Source organism: Solea solea, chromosome 7 (assembly GCF_958295425.1).
Source record: "Solea solea chromosome 7, fSolSol10.1, whole genome shotgun sequence".
Taxonomy (NCBI): domain Eukaryota; kingdom Metazoa; phylum Chordata; class Actinopteri; order Pleuronectiformes; family Soleidae; genus Solea; species Solea solea.
Genome location: NC_081140.1, coordinates 2,411,182 through 2,429,463, shown reverse-complemented (window position 1 = coordinate 2,429,463; position 18,282 = coordinate 2,411,182). Strand labels below are relative to the sequence as shown.

The window sequence follows — 18,282 nt, the reverse complement described above, 5'->3', positions numbered from 1 at the left end:
CAAGGATTCTCACTACCATCTTCCCCAGTACGTGCTTTCATAAGGATTGTACCATCTTGTGTTGTTATCTTTCGATAACCCAAGTTTCATGTTGCCTGTGATTTGGATTCCACCATCTCTCTCATTACTCATCAACAAGAATATTAAAACAGACCCCTTTCATTGGTTTCTGCCGTCTGTATTTTGCTTCCGAGCAGCTTCTTGTTAGTTTAACTCCTTGACAACGGTGCAGCACATTATATCTGAGTCACTGATACTTTCATTAAGCTACATGACTCAGAACATTCACAGAGATCATATGCACAAATTTAAGCCAATATGTTGCCTTTTTCAGTTGTGACATGATACGTAATTGCCTTTAAAGAAAAGGCAGAACATTGATAAATAAGAAAAATTACTTTATTAAGGCATTGACACAATACTCTTATAATAATCAGCATTCAAACCAAAGACAATAGTCGTCTTCACCCACCGCACCTGTATGTATCATTATCACACACACAATTGAAAAAGTTTAGGTTTAATAGAATTCATATTAAGATTAAAAATTGTGGACTCTCTTTTGGACTTTGTCATGGATTGAAAATCCATGTCAAGTCCAGCCCAAAATATCTGCCCATTATAATTTTCATTACTCTACATTAAATGTGTTAAACGTATCTCTCTCTCTGCTCACTACATACTGTACATCAATATCAATTACTGTATTTACACTCACCCTTTTTCACATAACATTAATATAATAATTAACAGATTCTAGACCTGAATTATTGTTATTTGAAAACAACATTTATTCATTTTGCTGGTTTTAAGTGTCAGTGCCTCGACCCATGATAGCTTTCTTTGTGTTTCTCTCTGGTCTGAACATGATTATGTAACATTTGGGTCCAAACAGTGCCACCAAGAGGCCAAAACTGGAAGCCAGGATGGCAAATACCTCCACTGCATCTGCATATTTGCCTGGTGAGCTGATGTAAGAAGGAACAAAAGCCACCCACACTGCACAGAAGATCAACATGCTGAAAGTGATGAGTTTGGCCTCATTGAAACTGTCTGGAAGATTCCTTGCTAGAAAAGCTAACAAACAACTGAGTACAGCCAGTAAACCAATATAACCAAGTAAAACTGCAAAACCAACTGTGGACCCAACTGCACACTCATAAACTATCTTGCCACTGTGATACTTAGTGTTTTTATGAGGCACTGGTGAAGCAGAGACAAGCCAGGCAGTGCAGATTGCTGCTTGAACAGAAGTAAGAACCAGAACTGTCCCTCTCTGCTGCGCAGCACCAAACCACTTGAGACTGGACTCACCTCCTGGTTTGGAGGCCCTAAACACAGCAAGAACCACCATGGTTTTCACCAGGATACATGAGACACAAAGTACAAAGCTGATGCCAAATGCTGCATGTCTTAGTTGACAAGTCCAAAGTTTGGGTCGTCCAATGAAGAGCAAAGAGCATAGGAAACACAATTTGAGCGACACCAAGAGAAGAAAACTGAGTTCTGAATTGTTGGCACGAACTATAGGTGTGCTGTGATGATGGATGAAGATGCCCAGCACAACAACACAGATACATGTGCCCAACAGTGAGATGGTTGTCAAGCAGATACCCAGAGGCTCATGGTAGGAGAGGAACTCTGTTTTCTTAGGAACACAGTGGTCCCGCTGGGGGCTGGACCAGAAATCTTCTGGACAACTGGTGCACTCCATGGAGTCTGAGAAAAGAGGGAAAGTGATGAGAAACATGTTTATACAAAATCTCTGAACTGTGGTGTTTAAAACTTTACACTCACCAGTTGTATTGCTGATCTTTCCCTCAGAACAAGGGACACAGTCAAAACAACACTCAGGTTCCCCCTTCTTTCTAGCCATGCGGGTACCTGGAGGACAACTCTCACTGCACACTGACCGAGGAGGCTGTGTGGAGAAAAATCAGTATCTGTTAGATTTATCTGATTAAGGCAAAGAGATGGTAGTCTTAAAGTTAATAAGTTACCTGTTTGAATTCAAAATTCCAGAAGATTTTTTCTTCATCCAGTGTGAGTTCTTCACCTTTCAAGGCTGACCTCTTAACCTCACCCACTCTCTGAACTTTAGTTCTTCCATCAGGGAGCCACACCCAGTTCATGATGTCATATACAGGTAAGGCATCACCATTTTCATCAAATGACACTCGATCACCAAATGTTGTGGTGAAGTTGACTTTTTCCAAGTAATGCATTAGCTTTGGATAATAGAATCAGATGTATAGAATGATAGAATGATCAGAATTAGAAATAGAAGTCTAGTTCTCAGTTGTGTTAAAAGACTTTCCCAGTAAGCACAAACTGAAACTATGGGCTGGCGCATAATGAGAGGGCAGTGTAGAGACACAGCAATGCTGCAGCTCAGCTGCTACTGTGATGAGAGGAGGAGGAGGACACTTGTGATGATCCAGACCCGACGGCAAATGAACTACATTTCCACCGCAGCAACACATGCACAAACACATAAATAAAGGTAAATGTTTGAAGATTGAATTATGTGCTGCATTCTGATCTCACAACCTTTCATAGTTCACTGCATATTGAAACCTACAATACGACAAAAACAGCGGACTGAGATGTCTCAGTTTTCTTACTCTAAGGAAACTGTACATGTACTGATACATCTAATGATTCATATTGTGCATTAATCAGCGTACCAGTGCACTGAATGTGTGATTCAGTGGATTAAGGTGTCATCCTCAAGAAATCCAAGAACAAAGCCGAACTGTAGATCGGTTCGAAAATTCTACAAAATGTCTGTTAAACATTTGAAAGGAAATTTCTCTTATCTTTTAACAGAGGGTTTTGGTGTCTTTAGAGACAGAACTGACAAAAGCTAAGAGTACTGAACTGAATCCCAATCCATTCAGCTGTGTTTCAGCTCAGTGACTGAGTCAGATGGAGTCACCGCTCCTGACCCTTGTTTAAGCATGAACGGGATCCTTTGGCTAAAAGGACATTTATCCAGAGGAAACAAGTGAACTTATGTAACTCTTATGTAGTCTTATGAAAACATTACAAACTTAAAAAAATGTTGTAATGTCCCTAAAACATGATATTAACATTACCATAAACCTAAGTTTCTGTTTTGGGGCGGAGCTTTGATCAGACTGATGACAGGAATGATGATATTAACTGGAAATATGTATACTTTCCATGTAGGCATTTCAAAATAAATAAATATTTCCAAGGTGGTCAATTGGGTGAAATTTTTCATTATTGATTATCCCACGAGATCTTGTTCTTTCTCACATGATCGAACAATTTACTATTCTCCACATGAATGTTAAATGATGTTATATAAAATATATACTTAACTATAAGTTTTAGAAGTAATTTAATACTCTACATTATCGATCCTCCACAAGTCTACTAAAGGATTTTTCTTCAAACAATAATTCTGATTTGATGAGATGATTATCTCGTAATAATTTCAATGAACTAACTTAGGTGGGTGATAGTGGCTCAGTAGTAGAGTGGGTCTTTCAACTGGAAGGTGGATGGTTTTATTCCTGGTCCACCAGTCTACATACCGATGTTTCCTTGGACACAAAACTTAACTCAACGTTGCTCCTGACAGCTGTGCTGGCAGCGAGTGAATAGGAACTTAAGATCTGTAATAGAAAAAGCGCTGCACATAAATACACTGTATGATGACACCCAACTCATTTTCTCTTTTCCCCGGTCCAAAACACATGTAACAGAACAGATCTCTGCTTGTCTGACCTACAGCTCTCAGTGGATGTCTGACCATCAAATAAAACTCAATCTCAACAAGACTGAGTTTCTTTGTCTCCCAGGAAAGGGCTCTCCCACCACAGACCTGACCATCACCCTCGACAACTCTGTGGTAGCTCCCTCTCATGCCGCAAGGAACCTGGGTGTGACACTGGACGACCAACTCTCCCTCACGGCCAACAGTGCTGCAACAGCTCGATCTTGCAGATACATGTTGCACAACATCAGAAGGATACGACCTCTTCTAACCCAGAAGGCGGCACAGGTCCAGAACCTGTGCAGTAGAGTTGGACGACTGCAACACCCTCCTGGCTGGTCTCCCTGCATGTGCCATACGACCTCTGCAGCTCATCCAGTATGCAGCAGCTTGACTGGTCTTCAACTTACCAAAATTCTCTCATACTCTCATACATACTACTCCTCCGATCCCTTAACTGGCTTCCTGTAGCTGCTTGCATCCACTATAAGACTCTAGTGCATGCAAATGGATTCGGTCCAGCCTACATCCAGGACATGATCAAAACCTACACCCCAGCCCACCCACTCGGCTCTGCATCGGCAAACCGGCTCGCTGCCCCCTCACTGAGAGGATCGCAGAGGCATTCACCGAACTCAAGACAAGTACTAGCACTTTATAGTTTGGCTTACTTGAAGCACTTACTTCCTTCTAGCCCTTGTGTATACCTAAATGTTGAAAGGCACTTATTGTAAGTCGCTTTGGATAAAAGCGTCTGCCAAATGACATGTAATGTAATGTAAATGTAATGTATTAATGTGTGAGTGAGTGAATGAGCTTTGAGTGGTCATCAAGACTAGAAAAGTGCTAGATAATAACATACCATTTACCATGCATTGAGCCCTAAATGCATGCAAAGGATTAAGTGCAATGAAGACTTGAGTGTAAACTGATATCTCACCTGCCATGGCTCCAGTCTTTGTAAATGAGCACAGGTGTTGTTGCTGAAAGGTCCTCTCCCTGGCTCACACTGCAGCATGTCATCAAGCGCATACGCCATAGCGTACACAGCCTTATACACATTATACTCTAGCCTAAGGTTTGAAACATCCAGGAAATTAGTCTGTACATTCTCTATAACTTCCTGTCCAGTGCATAATTCTCTTCCAGCTTCCACCCAACCTGCTGGAGGTGTTGCAAATCTACACTGAAATGTGTGTTCCCAAAACTGATTCACCTGAAAAAAAAACACAAAAGACAAAGCAGGTTTTCTTCAAATGATGACACTATTTATTATTTGGTAGTTGCATATCAGATTGAAATATTTAATTCTCACCATGCTATTTCCATGGGTTTTGTTGTGATGTAGTTCAGGACGTATTTTTAACAGGAAGTCCCTGAGTCCTGGTATTTCTCCTCGACGGATGGTGATGCCCAGTGTTCCACCCAGGTATGGCATGAGGTGAGGAGTCTGGAGTGAAGTGCCTGATGTCCAGGCTTCACTGGCAATCCACTGCAGGCCTGTCACATTCTGCCTCACCACCTGGACATTGAATAAGTGAACAAGTATATTGATAAATCTTTTTTTTAACCAATACTATATAATTTAGTTTCCACAGTCGATGTCATACACAGGTATGCACCATAATAAAAGAGAAGGACCTGACTGTAGACAAAATGGCTGACCTCTGTAGCAGAAGTTGATCTTAGTGTTAAAAGACATCAAACTCTACTCTAAATGCACAGAAATGGCAAATGACTATTGCTTATACCAGTTTGAGTCATGAGGACTGACTTATGGTATGGAGGTGCAGATGCCCACCATATTTTGTTTCCAGTCAGGTTCTCTTGGAAAGCAATTCAATCCAGGCAAACCAACCACATGGTGGGTCATTTTTAAAATGTATCTAAACCCTGAAACCATTTTCTCTGGTGTAAATCAGTGTATATGTGTATTTAGTAATGCTATTTGCTGATCCGGATGTTATTTGATGTGAGAAGCAGTAGATACACTGTATCAATTGCTTCTCTGGTCAAATCCATCTTCTGTCACTGTTTAGTCCACACTTTTGTCACTGGTACTCCTTCTTCACCATCTTGTCCAACCAGCACTTAGCTCATTGCCCCAGACTCCTCCCCCTTTTATAAACAGCAGAGCTGTCAGTTTGTCGCATATCTCTGTCCACCTGTTGAAGCTCGGTGTGAGTGATTGAAAGGCTCCTCACACTGAGCACCTCACACAGCTGAACTACACCCCATGACTGCTCCTCACTGTTCCTCCCTCCTCCCCTCCTCAGCTCTCAGACCACTTATTGGCATTTTTCAAAATCAAGCATTGAGCAGAAATCACACTTTAAACAAGGATATGTAAAATGTGTTAAATACTTTACTTTGTTTATATAGATTACATTTTAGTAAAATCTGAATAATTTATTTTAATGGATTTATGTAACACTCAAGCAGTTTTGAGTGGTCATCAAGACGAGAAAAGTCATGTATCTTTTACCAGTCTTGATGATGACTTTGAGTTTTTTACACTTTTTGGGTGTTCTCAACCCCAGGGACAGGAACGAGTTCACCAAAACTACCCATAATCCTATGAACAATCCAGAGAAATGAAACAAAAGCTGCAACTCTGCATTTGGATGGAAAAACAAAGCACAGCATTTTCAGCATGTGTGTTAAACAGTAACACAAGTGATGCATGAACGTTCTAACTGTAAAATACTCCTGGTAGAACCTTTAACATGTCAGAGGTGTTACATCATCACTTAAATCTATTTGACAGAAACTAAGTAACTGTAAAAATAACAGTCAGATTTACAGAGAAAACAGTTGAATTTATTGAACATACATCAACACTAGGGATGCAACAATATTCGGTATTTTACCAAATTGTTGGATACGCCCTGTTTGGTTCAATACACAATGGGGGACTCAACACACTGATTACCCACTGGTACCTGTCCATGCAGCCGTACCGCTTTACTATCAGCCATATCCCTGTGCGGAGCCATGCAACTTACAGTCACGGAGTGTGCACAGAGAAGCCCTCTATGCTGATTGTTACACACAGACGCTTCATCACACACACACACACACATTCACATACGAGGACGTTGACAGCCTTGTCATGTTCACGTTTGATTGTAGTTGTAGTCGTACTGTTAAGTAGTTTCTGTGAGTTGGTTAAAATTGTGTTTATTTTCATTGGATAGTACTAAACTTTATATTTATATTTAATTTGTGTGGTTTTATGTTTGCTGTTCAAATTGATCTGATAGTGCACCATTGTTTAAATAAAGTTTGTGGTTTGATTATATCTGTGCTTTCAATTATTTATACAATGCAATATTGTCTTCGCTAGTCTGAGTAGTTTTATATTAAGATATCGAAACCGGACTGTTACCGTGGTCCAAAAAACGTGACACATACAGAACCGTGGGAAAACTGTACCGTTGCATCCCTAATCAACACCTACCTCTTTCATGAGGTTGAGCATGTGACTCTCATGTGCAAACACAATCACCACTCGAACAGTAGATTTCCTCATAACATCCACTATTCTCCTGAGTTCAGCAGGGTCATAAGCCTGGGGCAAAATCTCAGTGTAAGCCAGACAACCTCCACCAGCTGGACCCAGATCAGAGTGAAAGGATCGGGCAGCGTGGAATCCATAATCATTATCACTGATGATCAGACCTGCCCAAGTCCAACCAAAGTGTTTTAGAATCTGAATCATAGCATTCACCTATGTGGACACAGAGCAGAGGGATTAGTGCACAGGCTGGAATCATCTTTACTAGAAATCCTGCTAAACAAGCAGCAGAGATTTGTGGACATGAAATAGTAGGACAAACAGGTTTATAACAGTAATATTAACTGTGGTTCACTCCAGGTTTAAGAGACTCTGGGTCATGATATTGTTCAAGTATAAAGGTAGTCACACTAAATACTTGATACTTGTGGATTGTTTTTTTTTCTCAAATAACAAATGATGATTATTTTTCACTGCAGTATATATGGACTGTTGTTGCACATGGTTTGCTTTATGCATTTTGATTTAGCAAAGTTATTTTCACCTGAAAAGCATCACTCGGGATCGTCCTAAAGAAAGATGGAAACTTTTGTCGATCACTCAGACAGGAACATGTGGCAAAATAACTCACCTGCAAAACAACAGAGCATGTATTCAAAAAGAAATGTGTTGGCTGAAATGTGAAGGTTTATTCTTCAATGTCCCCACCTTCATTCAAATTCAATTAATTACTTAAATTACTTTTTAAAATACATCACAATAATTAGTGAGTTGATATACAAAAAACAACTTACCAGAGGCACTCTGTATGAACTTAAGATTGTGGATATTGCAATAGTACGTGTAGAAGAAGAATCACCCACAATCCCTAGGACTGGAGGAGTTCCTACACAGTTCTCCTCTAATGTAACTTGCTCTTCTTGACCACTGACTAAGGTCAGTGCTGCACGAAATGCAGTTCCTAGTTGGTTGCAATTATCATACAAACTGTATCCGAGAGTCACATTAGGCAGCATGTTGGACTTTTTGTTGATTTCATCGATAGCAAAGGCCATGGTCTGAGATGCACTGAATCCTATAATATTAAAACTAACAAAAAAAATACCATGGTAAAAGTTTTTAAATACATCATACAGTCACTGGGCAAAGCTACACCTTTCATAACGTCAGATACTGGAAATAGTGACTTAAGCTTCAACACCCATAAAAAAACTTAAATGCTTCAATAAGATAATTTTATCGATTGTTATTTTACATGAATAACAAAATAATCAGGAAAGATTCATACTAATTGGCTTACTTTCCAGCAGCTTCTTAATTTGTATGTTTCCCTGTCAGACTCACCCATAGCAGGGAGGTTGTTGTGGCTCTGAGGTAAAAGACAGGTCAGGATAAGCTGGGAAGAAGTGAAGTTTGAAAAGTCCACCAAGAATCACATCTCCAGGTTTGTTCATCCCATTTAGATCAAACTGTTTCTGTAACTGACAAGAGGAAGAATCAAGAGAGGAGGACACAGCAGAGTTAAAGCAGGAGAACAACATTAAGATTAGATTGGTGTCTAAAAATCCCTTCATGACTTTGCTCTGGTTCATCCCTGTCTAAGTGCAGGCTCATCACAATATCATCACATTTTATGTATTTGCAGTGTTGTTTATTTTTGCACACCACCCATCAGTGCAGAGGCAGAAGCTGTAGGGCCAGGCCTGAATCATGTTTCTGACTGAGTTATTAATTATATAACTAATTAAAACGCACAGTATGTTGTTTCTGCCAATAGGGGTCTCTCAATCAAAACAATCAAAACAATATCAGACTGAGTTTGTGCTGGACTGACAATGCTGCTGTTCTTTACGTGGTGGGTCAGAGCAGACTCAGAGACTAATGTCTTTTGGAGTACAGGGAGTGCTGATGGTTGTGGTAGCTATCAATGAATCTCAAGTGTGGTTGCTTTAATTATGTTTGTTCTTCAGATTAGAGAAAAGGAGGATTTATGACTGTTGTGACTTGTTATGTCGTCAATAAATTCAGATACACGCAGTTTCCTTGGGAGCTTCTGCTAGCCACACTTTATTGTTTGTTTACATCCTAGCATGTCATGACGTACTTCCTATTTCCGGTGTATCAAAATAAATGTCAGTTGCATTAAATGACCATGTATAAAAATGTGAATTTATCATTGAACCAGATGCTTAAATACTCAAAGTGTCCAATTTCCATATTTGTTCAATTTACAGAAGAGCCATGAGACTCTGAGTTCCACCAGTTACACCAGGGTTTGCCCAGTTGACGTTTGCTGCAGAGGGTTTGTCAACTGTCAGGCTTCTAAAGGACATGGGAGTTCAAGGACAAGTCCATCGTCAAACCATCAAAGCCCTCTCCAGTGCCAAAGAGCAGGTGAGTCGGTGGTTCTGGATCAAGAGGGAGGACTGGGTGAGTGCAATGAGAGAGGGGGTCACAACTGGGACGCCAATTATCTGTGATGAACCCTCTGGAGGTGTAGTGGGCCTATCATCGAAACAGCTATAAAGGAGGAGGCCCACCTGAAGACCCCAATAAAGCCTACTCTGTCCTCTCCAACTGTTTCCTTCTTCTCTGTCCACAAACACCAAAAAGGCATTCGTCTCAAGTATTCTCACTCATATCTTCCCCAGTACGTGCTTTAATAAGGATTGTACCATCTAGTCCAACATATGAACTGAACTGCCCTGCCCAATTGTGCTGCAAATGTTTCTCATTGTCTTCCCCTTCCCAGTGTATTTATCTGTCTCCCTTCCCTTCAGTGCTAGATCTTCTTTACATCAGTGTGAAAGTTCCAGTGTTTTCTGTTGTATTCCTTGTCAGTGTATTGTTACCTATCGATAACCAAAGATTCATGTTGCCTGTGATTTGGATTCTTGCCCCTGAGTCTGCTTTGTGGGTCCATCTTCAGTCAGAAAATCTTCACATCTACCTGCATGTCATCCTGACCCCCGCATCTCTGTAATTACTCATCAACAAGAATTTTGCAACAGACCCCTTTCATTGGTTTCTGTCATCTGTATTCTGCTTCTGAATAATTGCCATTGGAGAAAAGGCCGAATGTTGATAAACAAGAAAAATTAGTTTATTAAGGCTTTGGCACGATAATCTCTATTAGCATTCAAACCAAGGACAATAGCCATATTCACCCACCGCGCCTGTATGTATCAATATCACACACACAATGGAAAAAGTTTAGGTTTAATAGAATTCACATTGAGATTAAAGATTGTGGACTCTCTTTTGGACTTTGTCATAGATTGAAAAAACATGTCAAGTCTAGCCTAAAATATCTGCCCATTATAATTTTCGTAACTCTACATTAAATGTGTTAAACGTATCTATCTCTGTTCACTACATACAGTACATCACTATCAATTACTGTATTTACACTCACCTTTTTTCACATAACATTAATATCATAATTAACAGATTCTACACCTGAATTATTGTTATACGAAAACAATTGATTATTTCTGTATTTTGCTAGTTTTAAGTGTCACTGCCTCGACCCATGATAGCTTTCTTTGTGTTTCTCTCTGGTCTCAACAGGATTATGTAACATTTGGGTCCAAACAGCGCCGTCAAGAGGCCAAAACTGGAGGCCAGGATGGCAAATACCTCCACTGCATCTGCATATTTGCCTGGTGAGCTGATGTAAGCAGGGACAAAGGCCACCCACACTGCACAGAAGATCAACATGCTGAAAGTGATGAGTTTGGCCTCATTGAAACTGTCTGGAAGATTCCTTGCTAGAAAAGCTAACAAACAACTGAGGACAGCCAGTAAACCAATATAACCAAGTAAAACTGCAAAACCAACTGTGGACCCAACTGCACACTCATAAACTATCTTGCCACTGTGATACTGGGTGTTTTTATGAGGCACTGGTGAAGCAGAGACAAGCCAGACAGTGCAGATTGCTGCTTGAACAGAAGTCAGAACCACAACTGTCCCTCTCTGCTGCACAGCACCAAACCACTTGAGACTGGACTCACCTCCTGGTTTGGAGGCCCTGAAAACAGCCAGAACCACCATGGTTTTCACCAGGATACATGAGACACAAAGCACAAAGCTGATGCCAAATGCTGCATGTCTTAGTTGGCAAGTCCATAATCTGGGTTGTCCAATGAAGAGCAATGAGCAGAGGAAACACAATTTGAGCGACACCAAGAGAAGGAAACTGAGTTCTGAATTGTTGGCACGAACTATGGGTGTGCTGTGATGATGGATGAAGATGCCCAGAACAACACCACAGATACATGTGCCCAACAGTGAGATGGTTGTCAAGCAGATACCCAGAGGCTCATGGTAGGAGAGGAACTCTGTTTTCTTAGGAATACAGTGGTCACGCTGGGGGCTGGACCAGAAATCTTCTGGACAACTGGTGCACTCCATGGAGTCTGAGAAAAGAGGGAAAGTGATGAGATAAATGTCTTTACAACATCTCTGAACTGTGGCGTTTAAAAGTTTACACTCACCAGTTGTATTGCTGATCTTTCCCTCAGAACAAGGGACACAGTCAAAACAACACTCAGGTACCCCCTTCTTTCTGGCCATGCGGGTACCTGGAGGACAACTCTCACTGCACACTGACCGAGGAGGCTGTGTGGAAAAACATCAGTATCTGTTAGATTAATCTATATCATCTATAATGATTAAGACAAATCCATGGTTGTCTAAGAAAGTAAGAAGTTACCTGTTTGGATTCAAAGTTCCAGAAGATTTTGTCTTCATCCAGTGTGACTTCTTCCCCTTTGAAGGCTGACCTCTTAACTTCACCTACTCTCTGAACTTTAGTTGTTCCATCAGGGAGCCACACCCAGTTCATGATGTCATATTCAGGTAAGGCATCACCATTTTCATCAAATGACACTCGATGACCAAATGTTGTTGCGAAATTGACTTTTTCCAAGTAATGCATAAGCTTTGGATAAATGAATCAGATGTATAGAATGATCAGAATTAGAAATAGAAGATAAACCATTAAAAAGGCATTAAAGGATCCAAGAGTGTATTTCCTGATGATAGAAAATTTAATAATAGTTCTCAGATGCATTTGGGGTTCCTATAGCGCTCTGGCAGGTGACTTCACACAACCAACGCAAAGCCTCTGACACGCCAACTGGCAGGACAGAACGTGGCTCATCCTATTGGTTTTTACCGGAGACAGCACATAAATCCGCTCAGCTAAATCAATAAGCTGTTTTCAGGCTAACGGGAGAGCAATGGAAACAAACACAAGCAAGGATTTTGTGGTTAACGCTCGATAAATAACTAACAGTCTGACTTGTATGTCAGTCTAACTAACATACAAGTCTGCATGGCAACGTTAAAACAATAATTATTTAGATTACACTGTCTGTTGCTAATGCAAATGGTATGCTAACGCAACATGTTCCTGTCCAGCAATAACAAAGGTTTCTTTAGGTGGTAAACTTCAGAGTTTCCCTCCAGGCTCTTATAAACTTTTAGTGACTCTCTAGAGTAAGATGAAGGGAAAGGAATCAGGAAGTTGAAGATGTGAGGATATTGCAGGTCCACCAATAATGTCAGTTTCTAAACTCGTAAAAAAGCACACTGGGTATAAGATATATTTACTCAAGTTTTGTGATATATCAGACAATAGGTTTCAAGTCTGCAGTGAACTCTGACAGGTTAAATCCAGCACTGCTTTTTCCACTTGTATGTCAGTTAGACTGAGCCCATTATTTACTAAGATTTAACCATGAAAGCTGTTGCTTGTGTTTGATCCTCACATTGCAGTGTCTTCTGCTCACTGTGAGTGCATTTCTTAGCAGTGATTTAGCTCTGTAAAATGGACAAATGTTCTCCTATTAGCCTGTCTCTGACTGTTTGGGCGTCCTGGGGCACAATAGCTATCTACAATATTCAATTTTATGATGAAACCAGCTGGCGAAGACTCACATTTTCTGAGACATTGCCTGATATATGTGCTGTCTACTGTATAAGTCTGGGTTGAGCTGTGTGTGTTCTTTCCTGCCAGTGGGCCTATGGGTGGGAGGTTTAAGTCAACTTTATCAGTGTGGATAACAAAATTAGCTTCATGGGTCTTGTCATTAACAGCTGTAAAAATGCAAGTAACAACCATGTCAACTGACAATGTATAAAAATATTACTGCATAGGTCATGGTTGTAACAAAAAAGAACAATTCAATTTCTGGACTACTTTTTATGAAACACTGACAAGACTTTGATTTTATCCTGGTAATGGAGCCATTTGCAGAGAGATTTGATAAATGATCTATACTGGGACAAAAGGAGTACACACTGGTATGCTGATGATTTTCTTCTCTAAATAACTGATGTATTTATAGCTCATGGTAATTATTGAAGAAGTAAAGCAAAACAGTATAGTGTCTGATACTAAGTTAACTTAAGGGCCCCCTTTACACCTGGCATTAAAATGCATTTTGTGATCAGATTGCCATCGGATAACACCTGACCACTTGTAAATACAGGTGTAAATATAAACCGTTTCAGGAGGTGGATCAGAGATGCATTATTACCAGTTTGAACAGAGTTATAAATTAGTGTCATGTCATCCCTTCAAACTATTAATTATTTCAAACACATCATTTGGGTGAACAAATTTGACTGAATCCTTACTGAAAGGATTTGTTCATCTCACAGTTCAACTGAGCTCTGCTGCGACTCAAGTGAGACAGTGGCAGTGGACGGGGTGAAAGTGATTTGTTCACTGCAGATACATAGACATATATTGAGCGAATCCGTCAGTCAGTCTCTATGTATCTCCATGTGTCCCCCGTGCTAACAGCAAATGTAGTCGTTGCAAGATAATGAAGTGAGCACTATCAGGACAAAAACATTTTTCTTCTTGTATCCGAGGTTCAACTATCACTCTAAGTCTTCTCTCCAGCACCCTGACAAAGACCTTCACATATGGCGCATTTCCACCGGCTCTTCTCGCCTCGCCTTGGCACGACACGGCACGATTAGGTTGCATCTCCACTACAAAAAAAATACCTACTTAACGTTGGCAGAATACAGAGGTTTCCCTGGTAGTTGTTGGAGATTAACCTACGTTGTTAGAATTGTTAAGTAGTTTTAAGTGATCTACAGTTCGGCGCTGTTCAGCTTGATTTGTGTGTGGGACATCTCTTCCTGCGACGGGACTCAGCGGCCGGCAGTCTGACCAATCATCGCATAGCACGTTTGGAACCTTGCTGGAGCAGGTACTAAAAATAGTACCTGGTACCAGGTACTAGGCTAGTGGAAACGCTACTTAAACCGTGCTGTGGCGAGGCGAGGCGAGTAGAGCCTGTGGAAATGGGCCAATAGAGGCTGAGTACTTCAATCCCCGGTAGGTAGAACACCCTTGGTCCCATTTCTTAATAATGTGGACCACCACCTCAGTCTGTCACTCCAGATTTACTTTCCCCCAATGTCCACACAACGTTGCAGAAGGCGTGTCAACGAGTACAGCACCAGAACATCTCGGAAGAAATCATATTGTATCTCATCCTGCCCTGGGGGTCGGCCACTGCGGAGTTGTTTAACTTGTTTGACTTAAATCCCTGAGATAACATATGTTGGTTGGATTGAGGTGATCCTCTCAGTATTTCTTTTACTGACCGACTATTTCCCCAGTCAAGTTCAACAACTCTCAAGCTCCACTTTACACAATTTGGACAGGAAGCCACTTCCTCCCCCGAGTTATCAGTTGGTTTACTTCAGAGAAGACCTAAAGTCTTGCTCCATGGCCTCACTCTACTCTTTTCACTTCTAAGATTTTGCCTCAGCAACTGCTGAAGCTGCATGTCGTTGGGCTCGCCAGTATTTACCAGCTTCTCCACAAGCCAGTCAAACTGTGTTGGACACATTCATGTTGGATAATCTGTCCCACACCCTTGCAGGAAACCATCAGTGCACTGGGCAGCTCCTTCAGTGACAGACTGAAACTCCTAGGGGGACAGGAAATGGGCTGGTCCCTGAGCCTGGGTGTCAGCTTCCTGACTAGCAGTGCCTTCCACATTCCAGTAGAAACCATGCCTAGGTCAGAACAGCACCACAGCACCTGGACTCCAAATCTCAATCCCACCCATACCCTAGCCCCAGCCCAGGCTCACCCCCCTAACAACCAAAGCCTTTGAGTGGTCCTCAAGACTAGAAAGGTGCTATATAATTACATACCATTTACCATTCATTGAGCCCTAAATGCTTGCAAAGGATTAGGTGCAGTGAAGAGTTGAGTGTAAAGTGATATTTCACCTGCCATGGCTCCAGCCTTTGTAAATGAGCACAGGTGTTGTTGCTGAAAGGTCCTCTCCCTGGCTCACACTGCAGCATGTCATCAAGAGCATACGCCAGAGCGTACACAGCCTTATACACATTATACTCTGGTCTGAGGTTTGAAACATCCAGGAAATTAGTCTCTACATTCTCTATAATTTCCTGTCCAGTGCATAATTCTCCTCCAGATTCCACCCAATCTGCTGGAGGTGGTGCAAATCTACACTGAAATGTGTGTTCCCAAAACTGATTCACCTGGAAAAACAAAACAAAACAAAAAGGTTTTCTTGAAATAATAATTTTTTGGTAGTTCAATGTCAGATTGAAATATTTAATTCTCACCATGCTATTTCCATGGGTTTTGTTGTGATGTAGATCAGGACGTATTTGTAACATAAAGTCCCTGAGACCTGGTATTTCTCCTCGACGGATGGCGATGCCAAGTGTTCCACCCAGGTACGGCATGAGGTGAGGAGTCTGGAGCACATCAGCCGATGTCCAGCCTTCACTGGCCATCCACTGCAGGCCTGTCACATTCTGCCTCACCACCTAGACATTGAATAAGTGAACAAGTATATCGTTAGTTCTACTATTATCTATCGATAATTTAGTTTCCATATCAAAATCTACTCTAGATGCACAGAAATGGCAAATGACTATTGCTTATATCAGTTTGAGTAATGGAGGTGCAGATGTCCACCGTATTTTGTTTCCAGTCAGGTTCTCTTGGAAAGCAATTAAATCCAGGCAAACCAACCACATGGTGGGTCATTTTTAAAATGTATCTAAACCTCTAAACCATTTTCTCTGGTGTAAATCAGTGTATACGTGTATCTAGAAATGCTGTTTGCTGATCTGGATGTTATTTGATGAAAGAAGCAGTAGATACACCGTTTCTCATCAATTGCTTCTGTGGTCAAAAACTAGCTAACGTCACTGGATGTCTTAGTCCACGCTTTTGTCACTGGTACTCCTTCTTCACCATCTTGTCCAACCAGCGCTTAGCTCATTGTCACAGACTCCTCCCCCTTTTATGAACAGCAGAGCTGTCAGTTTATCACCTTTCTCTGTCAACCTGCTGAAGTTCGGTGTGAGTGATTAAGAGGCTCCTAACACTGAGCACCTCACACAGATGCACTGCAACTTTAAGCATCAAGCATTTGGCAAAAATCCAAACAGTTCCTGAAGTGATGTTTTATTCAACATAATTCAACATAATAATTTTTTTTTTTTTTAGAGTAAAATCTGAATAATTTATTTTAATGGATTTGTGTAACACTCAAGCAGTTTTGAGTGGCCATTAAGACTAGAAAAGTCCTTTATCTTTTACAAGTCTTCATGATGACTTTGAGTGTTTTAAACTTTTAAAGTAGAACTTTTGACATGTCAGAGGTGTTACATCATCATTTAAATCGAGTAAATGTAAATGTAGAGGGCTGGAAAATGTGCCTTAAGTAAATCAGACACCCCCTAATTGATTTTTGAGTATATTGTGCTGAATTAAAAAAGGTTATTCTATATACTATAAACTGTTAATGTTTATTTTGGTTAAAAATAATACACATTACACCACCCGAACAGCAGGTGGAACTATAAACACAGACAATGAAGGAAGTATTAAGCTCCGGTGCTGCTCACTGCTCAATAAATCTGTTTACGGAGCTGACAACAGTCTCTTTCTGTTCCTTTCTTTGTTGCACTGCAGGTATGTAAATATGTCCAAAATGCATCTATTGTCGCACATGTTGAATACAGAGTTTAATGTGAAGGGTCAGTTTGTGTCCTTTTAACCTGAGTTGTAACTGTATAATTGATTTAGTTATAACTGTATCATTGATTGATTGAAGTTAATTTATGTTGTGTGGAATTAATTGTGATCAGTTGTCACAGTATAAACATTTCTTGTGTCAAGGAAAGTAAAAGACTTACTTTATTGCACATGTGTATTAAAGGTGACATAGAATGCTTGTATCACACATATATGTTAGTTATGGAGGTCTACTTACATATATTAACTTGTTTTCATGATTAAAAACCTCCTAATCGCTGCCAACGAGCCGATCAAAATATCTCCTCACTGACGCTCTCGTCAGCCGCGCTGTTTCAGACCAAAACCACACCCCCAGAATGTGGACTGTGTTGTGATTGGCCAGCCAACGAGAGCTTTCCCACTGTCCTGTGATTGGCCAGGTACCTGGAAGTGTCGTAATAGATAGGCCAGCTCTCTGATACACAGCTCCCCCTCTGGCACGGTGGAGGCTCTGCATCTCAGCAGCTACAACGAGAGTAGTTCTTCTTCTTCTGCGGTTTAATGTACGCAACCGGATGTGCCCGGACTAGTGCCAGCACCGGGCGGCGCTACGGTGGTGAGAGGAGTGGTGAGGATTTCTGATGACGACATCAAACTAAGGAAGTGCCGATCCGCTTCGCAGAGCCCAGGAAAACAATACAACACTATTTTCTCAGCAGTGGCTGAACTGTTTGTTCTGAAACTTTAGGGTTTCATAAACGAGGTAATGACGCAGATACACACACACACACACACACGCAGCGTTAATTGGAGCTTCCGGTCTATGTGGGCTTTAAAGGTTAGAGTATGTTGTGAAATTGTATGGACTTCAGAATAAATCTGTGTACGGAGCTGACAACTGTCTCTTTCTGTTCCTTTCTTCGTTGTACTGCAGTGCTACAGCTTGTTTGCTGCTGGCCCAGGTTCCCCTAGGCCTGA

The 18,282-nt window shown here is 41.0% G+C and overlaps 1 protein-coding gene across 1 annotated transcript; it reads right to left on the bottom strand.

The window, feature by feature from the left end:
- Nucleotides 1–808: 808 nt before the first annotated feature.
- Nucleotides 809–8,803, bottom strand: LOC131462846 (extracellular calcium-sensing receptor-like). Its single transcript, XM_058634379.1, has 9 exons — nt 8,607–8,803; nt 8,057–8,351; nt 7,807–7,893; nt 7,206–7,475; nt 5,061–5,267; nt 4,686–4,961; nt 2,001–2,228; nt 1,798–1,921; nt 809–1,719 (listed from the first exon to the last, which is right to left on the bottom strand). Exons 1-9 carry the CDS (start codon nt 8,801–8,803, stop codon nt 809–811), a joined length of 2,595 nt encoding a protein of 864 aa, XP_058490362.1.
- Between the last annotated feature and the right edge of the window lie 9,479 nt (nt 8,804–18,282).